General features: G+C 42.9%; 1 protein-coding gene across 17 annotated transcripts in view; it reads right to left on the bottom strand.

Annotated features, from left to right (window-relative positions):
• The window catches only part of cacna1da (calcium channel, voltage-dependent, L type, alpha 1D subunit, a), a 127748-nt gene that overhangs the window by 49342 nt on the left and 58354 nt on the right, over positions 1–20052 (bottom strand). For 10 of the 17 annotated variants that reach the window (XM_055870041.1, XM_055870042.1, XM_055870043.1 and 7 more), the window contains exons 10-17: positions 14535–14612; positions 11257–11344; positions 10897–10923; positions 8667–8827; positions 1554–1779; positions 1011–1218; positions 597–717; positions 130–233 (exon numbers count right to left, since the gene is read on the bottom strand). In XM_055870041.1, coding sequence (XP_055726016.1) covers positions 130–233; positions 597–717; positions 1011–1218; positions 1554–1779; positions 8667–8827; positions 10897–10923; positions 11257–11344; positions 14535–14612 — 1013 coding nt within the window. The remainder of the gene's footprint in view (positions 1–129; positions 234–596; positions 718–1010; positions 1219–1553; positions 1780–8666; positions 8828–10896; positions 10924–11256; positions 11345–14534; positions 14613–20052) is intronic. The other 7 variants (XM_055870049.1, XM_055870057.1, XM_055870055.1 and 4 more) reach the window with 3 other exon arrangements.

The following is a 20052-nucleotide window of genomic DNA, read 5'->3' as shown; positions in this document are numbered from 1 at the left end:
AAGTGTCATAATTTAGTTTTTAAAGTGTATTTGAAACTATTTTATAGCATCACATATTATGCATGTTTCACAAGTATACAATGCCGCTGAATAAACCTGAACCACAATATGTCTGGGAAGGAGTTTTACCAAGTCTTCCTTTTTCTCTTCTTTTTTGTCACGTGGAGCGTTGAGAGACTCTGCGTCTCCCAGGTTGTCCACAGCGATAGCCAAGAAGACGTTCAGCAGGATGTCTGAGCAAAGTGTTCAGTCAAGGACAAAAGGAAGACACTGATACAGAACATTCAGAATAAGAACAGAGAGAAAAGCATACAGTGCTTGTGTCGAAGTCAGAAATGTTCAATGCTGGATGGGAGGAAACGGCCAAGAATAAGATGGTTATTGTGTTTGGGCTAATACAAACCTCCCAGCCCTGGAGTGTCTGGATCAGAGGAAGCTGTTGGGCATAGTGTATATGTTTGATACCATACCATTCATACCATTCCAGCCATTACAATCAGCTCCTATATCTCCTCCCACCAGCCTCCCTGGAACCTAGGTAAGCGCAGATTGTGATCTGGGCTGTTGATAGGATGAGTGGAGTAAAGAAAGGATACAGTTTCCGCAGATGAAAAGGATGATGAAGTAGAAGGAGACGATCATCCCTGATGAGGAAGGGCCACCGTACGCCATGATGCCGTCATACATCACAGCGTTCCAGTCTTCACCCGTCAGGATCTGGCAACAACACACCCAAACACACTCAATCATATTGGATGCTACACACATGGAGGTCCTATAATTCACATGTCATTTTATGGATACACATAGAGCATACGCTGGTAGTACAACATAACATACGGTACTTTACAGTATGTATATACTGTAGACCATGGGACATTTTACTCTAGTTATGTATCACACAACATCAAAAACAGAGGACTTGTCTGAGGCATAAACAAACACAAACCCACCTATTGTGGAAAAATGCATTTAAAATATAGCACCCACACACTGTATTGTTCACCCACCTGAAACACAGTGAGCAGTGCCTGGGGGAAGTTATCGAAGGTGCTCCTCTTGGTCTGTGTCTCGTCAAAGTTGAACTTGCCTCCGAACACCTGCATGCCCAGCAGGGAGAAGATGATGATGAAGAGGAAGAGCAGGAGCAGCAGGGAGGCGATGGACTTCATGGAGTTGAGCAGCGATGCCACCAAGTTACTGAGAGACTGCCAGTGACTGGAGAACATAGAGAGATGGCCAAATCACACACACACTCTCATGCATACAGTATGCATGGACACACACATACGCGCGCACACACACACACACACACACACACACACACACACACACACACACACACACACACACACACACACACACACACACACACACACACACACACACACACACACACACACACACACACACACACACACACACACACACACACACACACACACACACACACACACACACACACACAGAGAGAGAGAGAGAGAGAGAGAGAGAGAGAGAGAACAGTGTCTAGGGGGGCGAATTCACCCTACTCCACATGACAGTGGTCTCACCGTGTGACCTTGAAGATCCTGAGAAGGCGGACACAGCGGAACACAGAGATGCCCAGAGGAGACATGATGGCCAGCTCCACCAGGATGGTCTCTGTGATGCCTCCACACACTACAAAGCAGTCAAAGCGGTTGAACAGGGACACGAAGTAGGCCTGCAGGCCCAGACTGTACATCTTGGTCATCATCTCACATGTAAAACATCCCAGCAGAACCTTGTTTGCCACGTCTGGAATCACAAAGGACAGAGGGTGGTGTCAGTCAATATAACACATTAACACATTATAAACTAGAAAGGTCATTTTCCATGAAAATAAATTGTGAATTGCTTCAGCTGGCAAAAACATATTTTTATTGTATTCAGAGAAATGTTGAAGTTTAAATTGCTAGTGTTGAAAAATTAAGGTTAATGTTTTAGTAGAAGTAGTGACTGCAGTAGTGGTGGACCTATTGACTGTAGTAGCAGTAGTAGTAGCAGTAGCAGTAATAGTATACTATTATTATTATTATTAGTAGTAGTAGTAGAAGCAGTAATAGTAGTACTATTATTATTATTATTATTAGTAGTAGCAGTAGTACTTGTAGTAATAATAATCAAATCAAATCAAACTGCATTAGTCACATGCGCCGAATACAGGTGTAGACCTTACAGTGAAATGCTTACTTATGAGCCCCTAACCAACAACGCAGTTTAAATAAAATAAAAATATGAATATAAATAAATAAAAGTAACAAGTAATTCAAGAGAAGCAGTAAAATAGCAATAGGGGCGTACCGGTACAGAGTCAATGTGCGGGGGCACCGTTAGTCGAGGTAATTGAGGTAATATGTACATGTAGGTAGAGTTATTAAAGTGACTACACATAAATGATAACAACAGAGAGGAGCAGCGGTGTAAGGGGGGGTGCAAATAGTATGGGTAGCAATTTGATTAGATGTTCAGGAGTCTTATGGTTTGGGGGTAGAAGCTGTTTAGAAGCCTCTTGGACCTAGACTTGGCGCTCCGGTACAGCTTGCCGTTCAGTAGCAGAGAGAACAGTCTATGAATACGGTGGCTGGAGTCTTTGACAATTTTTAGGGCCTTCCTCTGACACCGCCTGGTATAGAGGTCCTGGATGGCAGGAAGCTTTGCCCCAGTGAGGTACTGGGCCGTACGCACTACGCTCTGTAGTGCCTTGCGGTCAGAGGCCGAAAAGTTGCTATACCAGGCAGTGATGCAACCAGTCAGAATGCTCTCGATGGTGCAGCTGTAGAACATTTTGAAGATCTGAGGACCCATGCCAAATCTTTGAGGGGCAAGTCTCCTGAGGGGGAATAGGTTTTGTTGTGCCCTCTTCACGACTGTCTTGGTGTGCTTGGACCATGTTAGTTTGTTGGTGATGTGGACACCAAGGAACTTGAAGCTCTCAACCTGCTCCACTACAGCCCTGTCGATGAGAATGGGGGCGTGCTCGGTCCTCGGTCCTCCTTTAGTCCACAATTATCTCCTTTGTCTTGATCACGTTTAGGGAGTGGTTGTTGTCCTGGCACCAGACGGCCAGGTCTCTGACCTCCTCCCTATAGGCTGTCTCGTCGTTGTCAGTGATCAGGCCTACTACTGTATCATCGGCAAACTTAATGATGGTGTTGCTGTTGTGCCTGGCCGTGCAGTCATGAGTGAACAGAGAGGACAGGAGGGGACTGAGCACGCACCCCTATGGAGCTCCTGTGTTGAGGATCAGTGTGGCAGTTGTGTTGTCGCCTACCCTTACCACCTGGGGGCGGCCCGTCAGGAAGTCCAGGATCCAGTTACAGAGGGAGGTGTTTAGTCCCAGGGTCCTTAGCTTATTGATGAGCTTTGAGGGCACTATGGTGTTGAACGCTGAGCTGTAGTCAGTGAATAGCATTCTCACGTAGGTGTTCCTTTTGTCCAGGTGGGAAAGGGAAGTGTGGAGTGCAATAGATATTGCATCATATGTGGATCTGTTAGGGTGGTATGTAAATTGGATTGGGTCTAGGCTTTCTGGGATAATGGTTTTGATGTGAGCCATGACCAGCCTTTCAAAGCACTTCATGGCTACAGATGTGAGTGCTATCAGTCGGTAGTCATTTAGGCAGGTTACCTTAGTGTTCTTGGGCACAGGGACTATGGTGGTCTGCTTAAAACATGTTGGTATTACAAACTCGGACAGGGTAAGGTTGAAAATGTCAGTGTAGACACTTGCCAGTTGGTCAGCGCATGCTCAGAGTACACGTCCTTGTAATCCGTCTGGCCCTGCCGCCTTGCGAATGTTGACCTGTTTAAAGGTCTTACTTACATCGGCTGCGGAGAGCGTGATCACACAGTCGTCCGGAACAGCTGGTGCTCTCATGCATGTTTCAGTGTTATTTGCCTCAAAGCGAGCATAGAAGTAGTTTAGCTTATCTGGTAGGCTCGTGTCACTGGGCAGCTCTCGTCTGTGCTTCCCTTTGTAGTCTGTAATGGTTTGCAAGCCCTGACACAGCCGACGAGCGTCAAAGCCGGTGTCATACGATTTGATCTTAGTCCTGTATTGATGCTTTGCCTGTTTGATGGTTCGTCAGACGGCATAGCGGGATTTCTTATAAGCTTCCAGGTTAGAGTCCCGCTCCTTGAAAGCGGCAGCTCTAGCCTTTAGCTCAGTGCAGATGTTGCCTGTAATCCATGGCTTCTGGTTGGGGTATGTACGTACGGTCACTGTGGGGATGACGTCATCGATGCATTTATTGATGAAGCCAGTGACTGATGTGGTGTACTTCTCAATGCCATCGGAGGAATCCCGGAACATATTCCAGTCTGTGCTAGCAAAACAGTTCTGTAGCTTAGCATCTGCTTCATCTCACCACTTTTTTATTGATCGAGTCACTGGTGCTTCCTGCTTTAATTTTAGCTTGTAAGCAGGAATCAGGAGGATAGAATTAAGATCAAATTTGCCAAACGTAGGGCGAGGGAGAGCTTTGTATGTGTCTCTGTGTGTGGAGTAAAGGTGGTTAATAGTTTTTTTTCCCATCTGGTTGCACATTTAACATTCTGATAGAAATTTGGTAAGATCGATTTAAGTTTCCCTGCATTAAAGTCCCCGGCCACTAGGAGCGCCACCTCTGGGTGAGCGCTCGTCCTGTTTGCTTATGGCGGAATGCAGCTCATTGAGTGCGGTCTTATTGCCAGCCTCAGTCTGTGGTGGTATGTAGACAGCTACGAAAAATACAGGTGAAAACTCTCTATGTAGATAGTGTGGTTTACAGTCTATCATGAGATACTCTACCTCAGGTGAGCAAAACCTCGAGACTTCCTTAGATATCGTGCACCAGCTGTTATTTACAAAAATACATAGTCCACAGCCCCTTGTCTTACCAGACGCCGCTGTTCTATTCTGCCAATACAGCATATAACCAGCCAACTGTATGTTGATAATGTCGTCGTTCAGCCACAACTCCGTGAAGTAGTAGTAATATTATTATTATTAATATTAGTAGTAGTAGTAGTAGCAGTAGTAGCAATAGTAGGAGTGAGTGTGGTAGTAGTAGTAGTAGTAGTAGTGAGTGTGGTATTAGTAGGCCTTATAGTAGTGGTAGGTTATTACATAGAGTGGTATTGTGAAGCAAGGCACACTAACTATAAGTCAGAAGCAAGTGGAATTTCTAGTGGTCCTGCTGAAGCAAGTCACATTAATTAGTGGTTCTCATTCTTAGAATGTGCTCCCCCAGTGATATAATTAGAAATGTAAGAATGCTCCATTACATGGCAGTTAATTCAACAGTGGGCATTTAGCTTGATGAAAGTAGTTGATGCGGTTTCTATAACAGTTGTATCGTTTGATTGGTAGAAGATATTTCTGTTCTGATTTAACATTTTAATAGCAGAGAAGGAGACTGATTTCATACCTTTTCCAACAGTTGGGAAAGTGGTAAAAATAGCTGATGTGTCAAAAGCCACATTGTTTACTAATTGTCTAATTCTCAGAATGTGCTCCCCAAGTTTTATAATTAAGCAATAAGGCCTGACGAGGTGTGATATTGTAACTGTCGTCTTGTGGTGATTTAGCGGACCAAGGCGCAGCGGGTTGTGAATACATAATTAATTTATTTACAAACAGACGAAACACGAAGAACACTTGAATAAACTACAAAACAAATAAACGATGTAGACTGACCTAAAACATGAGAACTTACATAACACAAAGAACGCACGAACAGGTACAGACTACAACAAACGAACGAACAAACGAAACAGTCCCGTGTGGTGCACAGACACAAACACGGAAGACAACCACCCACAAACAAACAGTGAAACCAGCCTACCTTAATATGGTTCTCAATCAGAGGAAACGTCAAACACCTGCCTCTAATTGAGAACCATATCAGGCAACACATTAAACCCAACATAGAAACACAACACATAGAATGCCCACCCCAACTCACGCCCTGACCAACTAAACACATACAAAACAACAGAAAACAGGTCAGGAACGTGACAGATATATTGGCCAGTATACCACGCCTAAGGGCTGTTCTTACACACAATGCAAAGTGAGGTGCCTGGATACAGCCCTTAGCAGTGGCATATTGGCCATATACGACAAACCCCAGAGTTGTCTTATTGCTATTTTAAACCAGTTTCCAACATGAAATATAACAGTAAACAAGTCGTTTTGCATCGTACTCGTGATATATTGTCTGATATACACACAGCCAATCAGCATCCAGGATCCAAACTACCTGGTATATAATTCGACTTTTCTGAAAGTTCCACGGCAGTTTATTCAACAGTGGGAAGTTAGCTTAATGAAAGTAGCTGATGCGGTTACTAAAACAGCTGTAACTCTTGATTTGTAGAAGTTTTTCTGATCTGATTTCAGATTTGAACAAAAGAGAATGAGAACAAGAATTCATATGCTCTTTTTTGTCTAAGATGTTGGGAAGGTGGTTAAAAAAAATTAAGTTGAGAGAAAAAATTGTTGACTTGGTTAATAAAAAAGCTGAATCATTTTTTTTCAGGTGATTACTGATAAATTAATTTAAACATTTATTATTATTAGGTTTTGTTATCTGTTTTAACAAAACCTTCTTTATTTTTGTACTTATGTATTGAATATAATTTTTTGTGGTGTGGTTTTCATATTAGCCCTTGGTCTTTCATCAACACCTGCACACCGTTTTCTTTATTTTATATCTGTATTGTTGTCTATCACTTGTTTTCTTTGGTGCAAATAAATAAAAATAAAAATAAATTGGTAGAAGATATTTCAGTTCTGATTTCAGATTTGAACAGCAGAGAAGCAGACTAAAGCCTGATTCCGATACAACAGACAACATGGTTTTACTCAGTTTCATAACATTTGCTTTGAACACTCTATTTTTAGAACGTCTCATGTCGGCTGCTTGATTTTCCCAAATTGAACATGTCAAATCTTAGCTAAAGACTTGCGACGAGACGGATCCATTTAGCCAATCAGAGAACAGTGCGCTGACATTTTGTCTGTGTTTAAACAAGCAGCTAGCAAGCCAAGCAGACAGCTAGCTAGCTCTTTTGCTGCAGTAATAGCTAGCTTGCTGATATTTCTCTGTCAAGTCACAAAGTGTGCCATGTTTCTGGTGCATGTATTTAATGATACTTGTTTGCTACAACAAGTGCCAACTTTGTTTCAAAGCTTCACCACATCATTGTAAAAATAGTCACATTATAATGGAATCGTTCTCAACCATGCATCTCATCTTTTTGATCTGAATGCACCAATTTTAGTCAGCTGTCCTACAACTGTCACGCCCTGACCTTAGAGATCCCTATTATTCTCTATGTTTGGTTAGGTCAGGGTGTGACTTGGGGGGGAAATTTATGTTTTCTATTTCTTTGTTTTGGCCGAGTGTGGTTCCCAATCAGAGGCAGCTGTCTATCATTGTCTCTGATTGGGGATCATATATAAGTTGTCATTTTACGTTTGGGTTTTGTGGGATCTTGTTTTCTGTATAGTTTATTTGCCTTACAGAACTGTCCGCTTTCGTTTTCATTTTGGTTATTTTGTTGGAGTGTTTTTTGTAAATAAATATCATGAACACTTTCCACGCTGTGCTTTGGTCCACTCTTCCTTCTACCAACGAGAGCTGTTACAACAACAAACAATTCCAGAACTAGCTAATTTTGTCTTGTCTCATCTCTCCTTATGTCGGCTGTTGTATCTGAACCGGGCTTAAGATTTCATACGCTCAACGGTTTTGTCTAAGTTGTTGGGAAAGTGGTCAAAGTAGCTGATTTGTGTCAAAAGTCACATTGTTTACATTAAAGTGGATTAGGATTTTTTGGATTACAAAAAGGTTAATAGTTTAAAAGATATAAAAGGTATCAAAACTATTCCACACCAGTCTGCATGTTTTAAAGTTTGAATGGTGTTTCTAGCTTAAACAGTGTAAAAGGAGTAGTGGTCCAAATAATAACTTTAATAAAATGTCAGAAATAAGTACAATATTTAAAGTGTGACTGCTGAAGCAAGTCACATTAAAAATATCATTGATTCCATAGTTAGGGCCAGGAGTTTTTCCTTACCACCTGACCTGACTTGGAAGTAATTCTGGTCGAGTCTCTTTTCACAACTGCCATGGAGCGTCATGAGTCTTGCAAATTAGACTTCTCCGGGCCTTAGTTATAGAGTATAAATACTGTATGGGCCTAAAGTTTTGCTGGTCAGGTCATGTGGTCAGGAAAAACTCCTGGCCCTATGGCACATGATCTAAGACAATGGTAGCCAGTATGTGGTGTAGTAGACCCACTCCCTGTACTGGAGTGAGCCAGTCAGGCTGATTGTAGAGTACTAACCCTGTACTGGAGTGAGCCAGTCAGGCTGATTGTAGTGTACTAACCCTGTACCGGAGTGAGACAGTCAGGCTGATTGTAGAGTACTAACCCTGTACTGGAGTGAGCCAGTCAGGCTGATTGTAGTGTACTAACCCTGTACTGGAGTGAGCCAGTCAGGCTGATTGTAGTGTACTAACCCTGTACCGGAGTGAGACAGTCAGGCTGATTGTAGTGTACTAACCCTGTACTGGAGTGAGCCAGTCAGGCTGATTGTAGTGTACTAACCCTATACTGGAGTGAGCCAGTCAGGCTGATTGCAATGTACTAACCCTGTACTTGAGTGAGCCAGTCAGGCTGCATGTAGTGCTCTGAGGAGATGGTGAGTGTGTTGAGAAACACCAGGATGATCACCAGCCAATAGAAAGGCACCGATTTAACTGCCAACCGGCACTTCCTGCGGCAGAACCTGTTCCAGCGACGCCAGCGCCGACTGTGAGACAGGAAGTAAAAAGGAGACCAGTAGGGGAGGTTTTCATTGAAGGGTGGTTGGTGGGGGGTTAGGAAATACACTGCTCAAAAAAATAAAGGGAACACTAAAATAACACATCCTAGATCTGAATGAATTAAATATTCTTATTAAATACTTTTTTCTGTACATAGTTGAATGTGCTGACAACAGAATCACACAAAAATTATCAATGGAAATCAAATTTATCAACCCATGGAGGTCTGGATTTGGAGTCACACTCAAAATTAAAGTGGAAAACCACACTACAGGCTGATCCAACTTTGATGTAATGTCCTTAAAACAAGTCAAAATGAGGCTCAGCAGTGTGTGTGGCCTCCATGTGCCTGTATGACCTCCCTACAACGCCTGGGCATGCTCCTGATGAGGTGGCGGATGGTCTCCTGAGGGATCTCCTCCCAGACCTGGACTAAAGCATCCGCCAACTCCTGGACAGTCTGTGGTGCAACGTGTCGTTGGTGGATGGAGCGAGACATGATGTCCCAGATGTGCTCAATTGGATTCAGGTCTGGGGAACGGGCGGGCCAGTCCATAGCATCAATGCCTTCCTCTTGCAGGAACTGCTGACACACTCCAGCCACATGAGGTCTAGCATTGTCTTGCTTTAGGAGGAACCCAGGGCCAACCGCACCAGCATATGGTCTCACAAGGGGTCTGAGGATCTCATCTCGGTACCTAATGGCAGTCAGGCTACCTCTGGTGAGCACATGGAGGGCTGTGCGTCCCCCCAAAGAAATGCCACCCCACACCATGACTGACCCACCGCCAAACCAGTCATGCTGGAGGATGTTGCAGGCAGCAGAACGTTCTCCACGGCGTCTCCAGACTCTGTCACGTCTGTCACATGTGCTCAGTGTGAACCTGCTTTCATCTGTGAAGAGCACAGGGCGCCAGTGGCGAATTTGCCAATCTTGGTGTTCTCTGGCAAATGCCAAACGTCCTGCACGGTGTTGGGCTGTAAGCACAACCCCCACCTGTGGACGTCGGGCCCTCATACCACCCTCATGGAGTCCTGTTTCTGACGGTTTGAGCAGACACATGCACATTTGTGGCCTGCTGGAGGTCATTTTGCAGGGCTCTGGCAGTGCTCCTCCTGCTCCTCCTTGCACAAAGGCGGAGGTAGTGGTCCTGCTCCTGGGTTGTTGCCCTCCTACGGCCTCCTCCACGTCTCCTGATGTACTGGCCTGTCTCCTGGTAGCGCCTCCATGCTCTGGACACTACGCGGACAGACACAGCAAACCTTCTTGCCACAGCTCGCATTGATGTGCCATCCTGGATGAGCTGCACTACATGAGCCACTTGTGTGGGTTGTAGACTCCGTCTCATGCTACCACTAGAGTGAAAGCACCGCCAGCATTCAAAAGTGACCAAAACATCAGCCAGGAAGCATAGGAACTGAGAAGTGGTCTGTGGTCACCACCTGCAGAACCACTCCTTTATTGGGTGTGTCTTGCAAATTGCCTATAATTTCCACCTTTTGTCTAATCCATTAGCACAACAGCATGTGAAATTTATTATCAATCAGTGTTGCTTCCTAAGTGGGCAGTTTGATTTCACAGAAGTGTGATTGACTTGGAGTTACATTGTGTTGTTTAAGTGTTCCCTTTATTTTTTTGAGCAGTGTATATAAAGAGGGGGTGTAGGCAAGCACTGCGTTCAAAGAATATTAGAAGAAAACTTGGGAAAGAGAAGTCAATGAACTTTGAAAGAAATTTGGGAGAGGGAGAGAGCAGCATAGCATGCAGCATAAATCACAAAGTATAAGGCTCCAGCACCTCCAGTTCCTCCCGATGCCCCAGATTATATGCTGACATGTTTAAAGGGGAGTTGGAGTTGATTTATTACCTGCAGACTCATTAAAGCTGACTCCAGAGAACAGAACAGCACATACAGTAGAGAAACCTAAAGCAAGCATTTATCTACAGAAATAACAGACGTCACTACTTCATACAGAAATACAAAACTTTCACTGTACAGACTGCTGCTGCATGCGTCGAGCAAGGACACATGCGAGGTAAGGTGATTTCACTGACCTGAACTTTGACTTTGAAATTTTTTGACTGGAAAAATCAAAACGTTTATAATAGAAATCAGTTTACCTTGCTGACTGCAGGTTATTCATAAATGTTGTAAAAAGCCATATATCCTATGTGCAACATGAGTGGTCAACCAAACAAACGTATTTATTAAAGCTTGTTTTACATCAGCATTTTTCCAGACAGGATAGATAGAGGATAGATAGAGGATAGATAAAGATAGATAAAGCACACAATAGTTCACTCAGGTGACGGAGGTTGTGTTTCTGTAATGAATGTGGTAGTTTCTATGATATCGCAGGTTGTGTTCTATGGTACGGAACTGCAGATGTGGTTCTAGTCTGGGGGAGTTCTCACCAAAAAGGTCCACAGCACGGTGTCTTCACCTCATCCTCGGTCACGTTCTCTGTGTTCACCGACTCCGTCTCACTGGCTGGCATACTCGCTGCAGTGGCAAACAGAGTACTCATCATACACACACACAGAACCCCATGTATAACACACCGTACATGTCACGCACACACACCTCAAACGTACAGTACACATTCAGACCCACGGTACCACAGCAGAGTCAAACACATCCCAGAGAAAATAAACCTCATTCATCAAAGAAAGAAAGAATGTTCAGCATCACTGCAGGAATTTCTAAGAAATCCCTTTTCTCAACAAAAAAAAAAGCACAAATTCAGTTCGAAAGGACGATACCTCACAAAACCAAATCCATGTGCAACAGAAGAGACAGAAGAAAGTCTGTAAAGTGGGCAGATAGAAAAACAAGAAAAACAAGAAAGAAAGAAACAACTATAGGGTTTGTGTTTATTTTATATCCCCTGGAAAGTATGACAATGTGATAGGATGTCTCTTCATCGTAATAACTACTGGCTTCTAGTACCTTATTAACTTACTATGAATTAATAAACTAACTGCCATCATAAGCGTTACTAGTATGGTCATTGTAATCCTCACTATGACTTAACATAATGAGTTAGAGATGTGGGGACAGAGGGGAGTTAGAGGACGGGACAGCTGCTATGTCTGAGGGCTCTCTGATGCAGTGGAGGAGTACAGGATGAAGAAAGAGGATGCTCCTTTAAACAGCCATATTAGACAAAAAAATAAAGTATTACTTTAAAATATTAGTCACAAAACACTACATACTAAAATATTAGACTTAAAACACTAGATACGGCACTGACTTTTCCCCCCCAAAAATTACGTTACAGCCTTATTCTAAAATTGATTAAATCGTTTTTTTCCTCCTCATCAATCTACACATAATACCCCATAATAACAAACCAAAAACAGGTTTTTAGATTTTTGCTAATTTATAAAAAAAATAAGTATTCAGACCCTTGACTCAGTACTTTGTTGAAGCACCTATGGCAGCGATTACAGCATCGAGTATTTGTGGGTATGACGCTACGAGCTTGGCACATCTGTATTTGGGGAGTTTCTTCCATTCTTCTCTGCAGATCCTCTCATGGTCTCTCAGGTTGGATGGGGAGCGTTGCTGCACAGCTATTTTCAGAATTCTCCTGAGCTGTTAGATCGGGTTCAAGTCTGGGCTCTGGCTGGGCCACTCAAGGATATTCAGAGACTTGTCCCGAAGCCACTCCTACGTTGTCTTGGCTGTGTGCTTAGGGTCTTTGTCATGTTGGATGGTGAACCTTCGCCCCAGTCTGAGGACCTGAGCTCTTTGGAGCAGGTTTTCATCAAGAATCTCTCTGTACTTTGCTCTGTTCATCTTTGCCTCGATCCTAACAAGTCTCCCAGTCCCTGTCGCTGAAAAACATCCCCACTCCAAGTGGGCTGTCATGTGCATTTTACTGAGGAGTGGCTTCCGTCTGGCCACTCTACCATAAAGGCCTGATTGGTGGAGTGCTGCAGAGATGGTTGTCCTTCTGGAAGGTTCTCCCATCTCCATAGAAGAGAGTGACCACCAGGTTCTTGGTCACCTCCCTGACCAAGGCCCTTCTCCCCTGATTGCTCAGTTTGGCCATGCAGCCAGCTCTAGGAAGAGTCTTGGTAGTTCAAAACGTCTTCCATTTAAGAATGATCGAGGCACTGTGTTCTTGTGTTCTTCAACGCTGTAGAATTGTTTTGGTTCCCTTCGCCAGATATGTGCCTCAACACAATCCTGTCTCAGAGCTCTCGACATTTCCTTCAACCTCATGGCTTGTTTTTTTTAATATATATTTTTTTAATTTAACCTTTATTTAACTAGGCAAGTCAGTTAAGAACAAATTCTTATTTACAATGATGGCCTACCAGGGAACAGTGGGTTAACTGCCTTGTTCAGGGGCATAACGACAGATTTTTACTTTGTCAGCTCGGGGATTCGATCCAGCAACCTTTCAGTTACTGGCCCCTTTCAGTTACTGGCCTCTGGTTTTTGCTCTGACATGCACTGTCAACTGTGGGACCTTATATAGACATATCTGTCCCTGTCCAATCAATTGAATTTACCACAGGTGGACTCCAATCAAGTTGTAGAAACATATCAAGGATGCACTTGAGCTCAATTTCAAGTCTCATAAAGGGTCTGAATACTTTTATTTCTGTTTTTTATTTTTAATACATACATTTTCAAAAACCTGTTTTCACTTCATCATTATGGGGTATTGTGTGTAGATTTCTGAGAAATGTTGTTTATTTAATCCATTTTAGAATAAGGCTGTAACGTAAAAAAAATGTGGAAAAAGTCAAGCTGTCTGAATACTTTACGAAGGCACTGTACTACTCTAAAATATTAGACTCTTAAAATATTCTCTAAATACTTTGGGAGAAATTCTGTAATATGAGAAGACTGCTGCTAAGACTGTGTGAAAATAAACAAAGCTACAACTTTTATGTGAGACCACAGCCTGTTTGTGCGAGGTTACGAGGTTTGTGTGAAAGCGTTCTCTTTGACTCTTGAGTCCTCCGACAGCTCTCTCTCTCTTTCTCAATACTGCTGACTGCTGGATGTAGTGATCTTCGTTTAGCCCCGTTTTCCTATTCACACTGAGCCCCTAGCCTAGCTGATTTAACCGGGCTGTGCATGGAGAGAGAGAGAGAGAGGGAGAGAAGTTGAGTGCCTGGTATCAACCAGAGCAGTATGTATCCCCATTATGCTGCCTGGTGCTCCTCATGTGACTCCACTCACAGGGAATGAGAGAGTCTGGGCTCATTGAGTCAGAAACAGCAGGAGACGGCCTGCAGGGAGAGGCTTTATCAAACACAGAAAGAACACAAAAGGAAAAGCAAGACTGAAAAGATAGTGATGCTCAAACAGAATGGTCAATCACAATAGCAAAGCACAAGCAGGGCGATTAGGCTGCACACATTATGCTACAGACATTAGGCTACAGACATTATGCTACAGACATTAGGCTGCAGACATTAGGCTGCAGACATTATGCTGCAGAGATTAGGCTGCAGACATTAGGCTGCAGACATTAGGCTGCAGACATTATGCTGCAGACATTAGGCTGCAGACACACAGAGGTGTATACGCAGACACACCCAAACAAACAAATACATACACAAACACACAAGCTCACGCAAGCACGCGCAATCACCCACACACAAGCTTGCTCACGCACACACGCACACTCAGACTTTTTCAATGTGGAAGGGAAGACCAGGGGATTTACCATGAGTGTCGGAGGACTGGCTGAACCACCCAAACCTGCTTCCTTTCTTCTTCTCTGTGAGGTCAGCCAGAGTCACCCCTTCATGTTTAATGCATGCAAGCCCATGCATTCAGACAGCAGACGGCACAGCAGAGAAACATGGGGGGGAGAATGGGCCTCTATCAAGATAGGTTAGAGCAGCACAGTAACAATGCACAACAACAACAACAACCGTAACAGCAACAATAATAGTAGGGTCGTTCCACCAATTCGGTGCCTTTCAAGAAGTGTAACTTGGTAAAAAAAAACGCTTGATTTCACCTACTTTTAACATACTGTCATAAAGAGCACATGTTCAACTTCATAAAAACACATCTCAATGAGATAGTAAGTGGCTATTAAAACTTCAGATGGCTGCAGGGGCAGTATTGAGTAGCTTGGATGAAAGGTGCACAGAGGTGCCCAGAGTAAACTGCCTGCTCCTCATGTCCCAGTTGCTAATATATGCATTTTATTATTCGTATTGGATAGAAAACACTCTGAAGTATCTAAAACTGTTTGAAGTATGTCTGTGAGTATAACAGAACTCATATGGCAGGCAAAAACCTGAGAAGTTCCACTCCTGTTTGAATTTTTTCTGAGGCGGCATATTTTCAACAAAGCTCTCATTGAAATTACAGCGAGATATTGATGAGTTTTCACTTCCTATGGCTTCCACTAGATGTCAACAGTCAATAGAACTTTGTCTGATGACTCTAATGTGAAGGGGGGCCGAAGGAGACAGGAATTAGTCAGGTCTGCCACGAGCTGACCATGCTTTCACATGTGCATTCACATGAGGAGGACCTCCGTTCCACCGCTCTTTTAAAGTCAATCTAATTCTCCGGTTGGAACGTTATTCAAGATATATGTTAACAACATTCTAAAGATTGATTCAGTACATCGTTTGACATGTTTCTACTGACTGTTACGGAACTTTTGGACATTTCGTCACGTTATAGTGGACGCGCTTTGTGACTTTGGAATTGTTTACCAAAAGCGCTAACCAAAGTAGCTAATTGGACATAAATAACGGACATTATCGAACAAATCATTCTAATGAAGTTCATCAAAGGTAAGGAAACATTTATCATGTATTTTCTAGTTTCTGTTGACCCCAACATGGCGGCTAATTTGGCTCTTGTTCTGAGCTCCGTCTCAGATTATTGCATGATTTGCTTTTTCTGTAAAGTTTTTTAAAAATCTGACACAGCGGTTGCATTAAGGAGAGGTATATCTATAATTCCATGTGTATTATTATAACTTGTATTATTTATTACATTTATGATGAGTATTTCTGTTGAAACGATGTGGCTATGCAAAATCACTTGATAGTGAATGTAACGCGCCAATGTAAACTCAGATTTTTTGTTATAAATATGAACTTTATCAAACAAAACATGCATGTATTGTGTAACATGAAGTCCTATGAGTGTCATCTGATGAAGATAATCAAAGGTTAGTGATTCATTTTATCTCTATTTCTGCTTTTTCTGACTGCTATCTTTCGCTGAAAAATGGCTGTGCTTATTGTGGTTTGGTGGTGACCTAACTTAAGGGCCAAATAACGTAACAGGTTTAAATCTGTTCAGCCATAACTCCCGTTGTGACCGTGGGAATGGAAGCTTGTTGTGTGCAACTGGGAGGGTCAATAGAATGCAAGAAAATTCATTGTTAAAACATTTCTAGCCTGTCTATGGGTGACTAGGGTTGACTTTTTATGTTCAACCTGCTTATTTTTACACCACAAAACACCAGAAAATTGCCAAAAAGAGCAGAACCAGCTCACTTGCTTTTCCGTATGATTTGACTATTAGATGTTCAATGAATTTAGGATTATTTATTTTTTTACTATTTACACCCTATTAAAAACGAGATTTCAGTTCACGTAACAGGGTTGACCTTAACATGAGGGACAGATGTAAATTAAACACAAATTACATGACATAAATAATAATCTTCAGAAATGACATTGTCAAAGCAACAAAATAACAAGAGCTTTACAATGATGGTGTAACTTTTGGAATTAAGTGGGTTAAAATCTTTCTAGAAGTGGCACAGGGTTGATGGAGGAACATGTCAAAACGCTGAATTTTACAAACATTTAGCAAGCCTTTATTCAAATAAAAAATCTGCTTTATTAAATTCTCAATGTGGTCTATATTAAAGGGCACTTCATTTAATATAACAGGTTTTTAAAATTCAATATTTGTGCACAATTTATACTTAAAGGCACTCTATTCGTGGAACGACCCAATACAGCTGGCAACAGCGACACTGACTGACAACACCAGCACCACTGACACCAGTAGCATGGACTGTAGTAGACACTGAAGAGGAGCAGAAGAGGAAGATGGACAACTGTTAGTCACATGACAGGAAGCTAGCACCTGCAGGCCGGAGGGGAGGGGGGGGGGGGGGTCATACAGAACAGTACAGTACAGTTGCTCTAGAGTCTATACCTACATGCTGCAATGCAAATTAACAGCATTCACATCCACACTGAGTGTACAAAACATTAAGAACACCTTCCTAAAAGCGTTCCACAGGGATGCTGGCCCATGTTGACTCCAATGCTTCCCACAGTTGTATCAAGTTGGCTGGATGTCCTTTAGGTGGTGGACTATTCTTGATACACACACAAACTGTTGAGCATGAAAAACCCAGCAGCATTGCAGCTCTTGACACAAACCGGTGCGCCTGGCACCTACTACCATACCCCGTTCAAAGGCAATTAAATATTTTGATCTTGCCGATTCACCCTCTGAATGCCACACATACACAATCCATGTCTCAATTGTCCCAAGTCTTAAAAATCCATGTCTCCTCCCCTTCATCTACACTGATTGAAGTGGATTTAACAAGTGACATCAATAAGGGATCATAGCTTTGACCTGAATTTCACCTGGAATTATAATTTTTTATTTTACTTTTTAGTTTGCAAAAAAGGCATTTCACTGTACTTGTGCATGTGACATTAAAACTTGAAACTTTATTCACCTGGTCAGTCAATTTCATGGAAAGAGCAGGTGTTCTTAATGTTTTGTACACTCAGTGTATATGTTACTATACAGTCTCTCATGTCATGCCCGGGTACGGTGATAGACACAGAAAAGCCAGGGTGATGCATTTCACAAGTTGGCATCGCCGAGAGATCCATGTTATTATAACCCTTGACCTTTAACCCCAACCTTCAGCTTAGTGCCAAGCATTCTGAGCACTAGAAAGATCTCTTCTGAGACCCCTACATACTGAAGATGCTACTCCTACCATACATATCTCCTATCATGTTCCTATCCAGTTACTAGTTATGTTAACTGTGTGTAAATGGAGGCAGTGGTGATAATCCTGTGGTAATCCTTTACTTGCTTTAGTATTCTATTCTTGACTATAATTTAATATACATTACCTTACTTGGTTTGAAGGTTCAATTACTAAATCAACATCCCCCCCAGGATTTCACAGGGAATTTTTGTGATATTAACAGGTAAATATACTTGATTTTGCTGCAGCAATTTTGAATTTTTTTATGGGAAAATGTCAAATTTTGTCCAATTTTTCACGAAAATGCAATGACGAGGCAAAAACTTTGATGACGCATGGCTTGATTGAACCATATTCTGCGGTAAATGTGCGGTGATTGGTTGAACTTGCGAGCCCTCTTTTTGTTCTGCAATAATATTACGATGATTTTACTGTTTTACGTGGCAATACTACAGTGATTTGTCAAATTTGCAAGTCCTCGCATAATATGCAGGGAATTGTTGATTCTGCAAAAACAATTGTGATAACAGCATAGCAGAATCCTGGAGGGATTGAAATACAGTTATTGACAATAGAACGATAAATGTCTAAGTAAAACAGTATATTTGGAAGCATGGCAAAGTTGCTTGACTAAATCTACATACTTGGTAAACAGGAGAGGGACTCTGACCGTACTGAAACTCTGGAGTTTAGAGAGAATACAGGAGAGATGTGGCTTTAAAGTAAATCAGTGAAAGAAGTTGTGATTCTAATCTAGAGCTCAGTACTTTCTAGGGGAAGGAGACTGGAGACTGAGAGATAGTGTAGTGGTGTAGTGCTGCTCTCTGGTTCATAGGAAGGGATGGTGAAGAGAAATATACTGTACTAAAGCTGTATGGAGGGGCAGTAACAGTATCTGGTTGACAGGTAGGGAGGGTACAGTACTAAAGCTGTATGGAGGGGCAGTAACAGTATCTGGTTGACATGTAGGGAGGGTACAGTACTAAAGCTGTATGGAGGGGCAGTAACAGTATCTGGTTGACAGGTAGGGAGGGTACAGTACTAAAGCTGTATGGAGGGGCAGTAACAGTATCTGGTTGACAGGTAGGGAGGGTACAGTACTAAAGCTGTATGGAGGGGCAGTAACAGTATCTGGTTGACAGGTAGGGAGGGTACAGTACTAAAGCTGTATGGAGGGGCAGTAACAGTATCTGGTTGACAGGTAGGGAGGGTACAGTACTAAAGCTGTATGGAGGGGCAGTAACAGTATCTGGTTGACAGGTAGGGAGGGTACAGTACTAAAGCTGTATGGAGGGGCAGTAACAGTATCTGGTTGACAGGTAGGGAGGGTACATTACTAAAGCTGTATGGAGGGGCAGTAACAGTATCTGGTTGACAGGTAGGGAGGGTACAGTACTAAAGCTGTATGGAGGGGCAGTAACAGTATCTGGTTGACAGGTAGGGAGGGTACAGTACTAAAGCTGTATGGAGGGGCAGTAACAGTATCTGGTTGACATGTAGGGAGGGTACAGTACTAAAGCTGTATGGAGGGGCAGTAACAGTATCTGGTTGACAGGTAGGGAGGGTACAGTACTAAAGCTGTATGGAGGGGCAGTAACAGTATCTGGTTGACAGGTAGGGAGGGTACAGTACTAAAGCTGTATGGAGGGGCAGTAACAGTATCTGGTTGACAGGTAGGGAGGGTACAGTACTAAAGCTGTATGGAGGGGCAGTAACAGTATCTGGTTGACAGGTAGGGAGGGTACAGTACTAAAGCTGTATGGAGGGGCAGTAACAGTATCTGGTTGACAGGTAGGGAGGGTACAGTACTAAAGCTGTATGGAGGGGCAGTAACAGTATCTGGTTGACAGGTAGGGAGGGTACAGTACTAAAGCTGTATGGAGGGGCAGTAACAGTATCTGGTTGACAGGTAGGGAGGGTACAGTACTAAAGCTGTATGGAGGGGCAGTAACAGTATCTGGTTGACATGTAGGGAGGGTACAGTACTAAAGCTGTATGGAGGGGCAGTAACAGTACCTGGTTGACAGGTAGGGAGGGTACAGTACTAAAGCTGTATGGAGGGGCAGTAACAGTATCTGGTTGACAGGTAGGGAGGGTACAGTACTAAAGCTGTATGGAGGGGCAGTAACAGTATCTGGTTGACAGGTAGGGAGGGTACAGTACTAAAGCTGTATGGAGGGGCAGTAACAGTATCTGGTTGACATGTAGGGAGGGTACAGTACTAAAGCTGTATGGA

Source organism: Salvelinus fontinalis, chromosome 18 (genome assembly GCF_029448725.1).
Source record: "Salvelinus fontinalis isolate EN_2023a chromosome 18, ASM2944872v1, whole genome shotgun sequence".
Classification (NCBI taxonomy): Eukaryota; Metazoa; Chordata; class Actinopteri; order Salmoniformes; family Salmonidae; genus Salvelinus; species Salvelinus fontinalis.
This window is presented reverse-complemented; position numbering and strand designations above follow the sequence as displayed.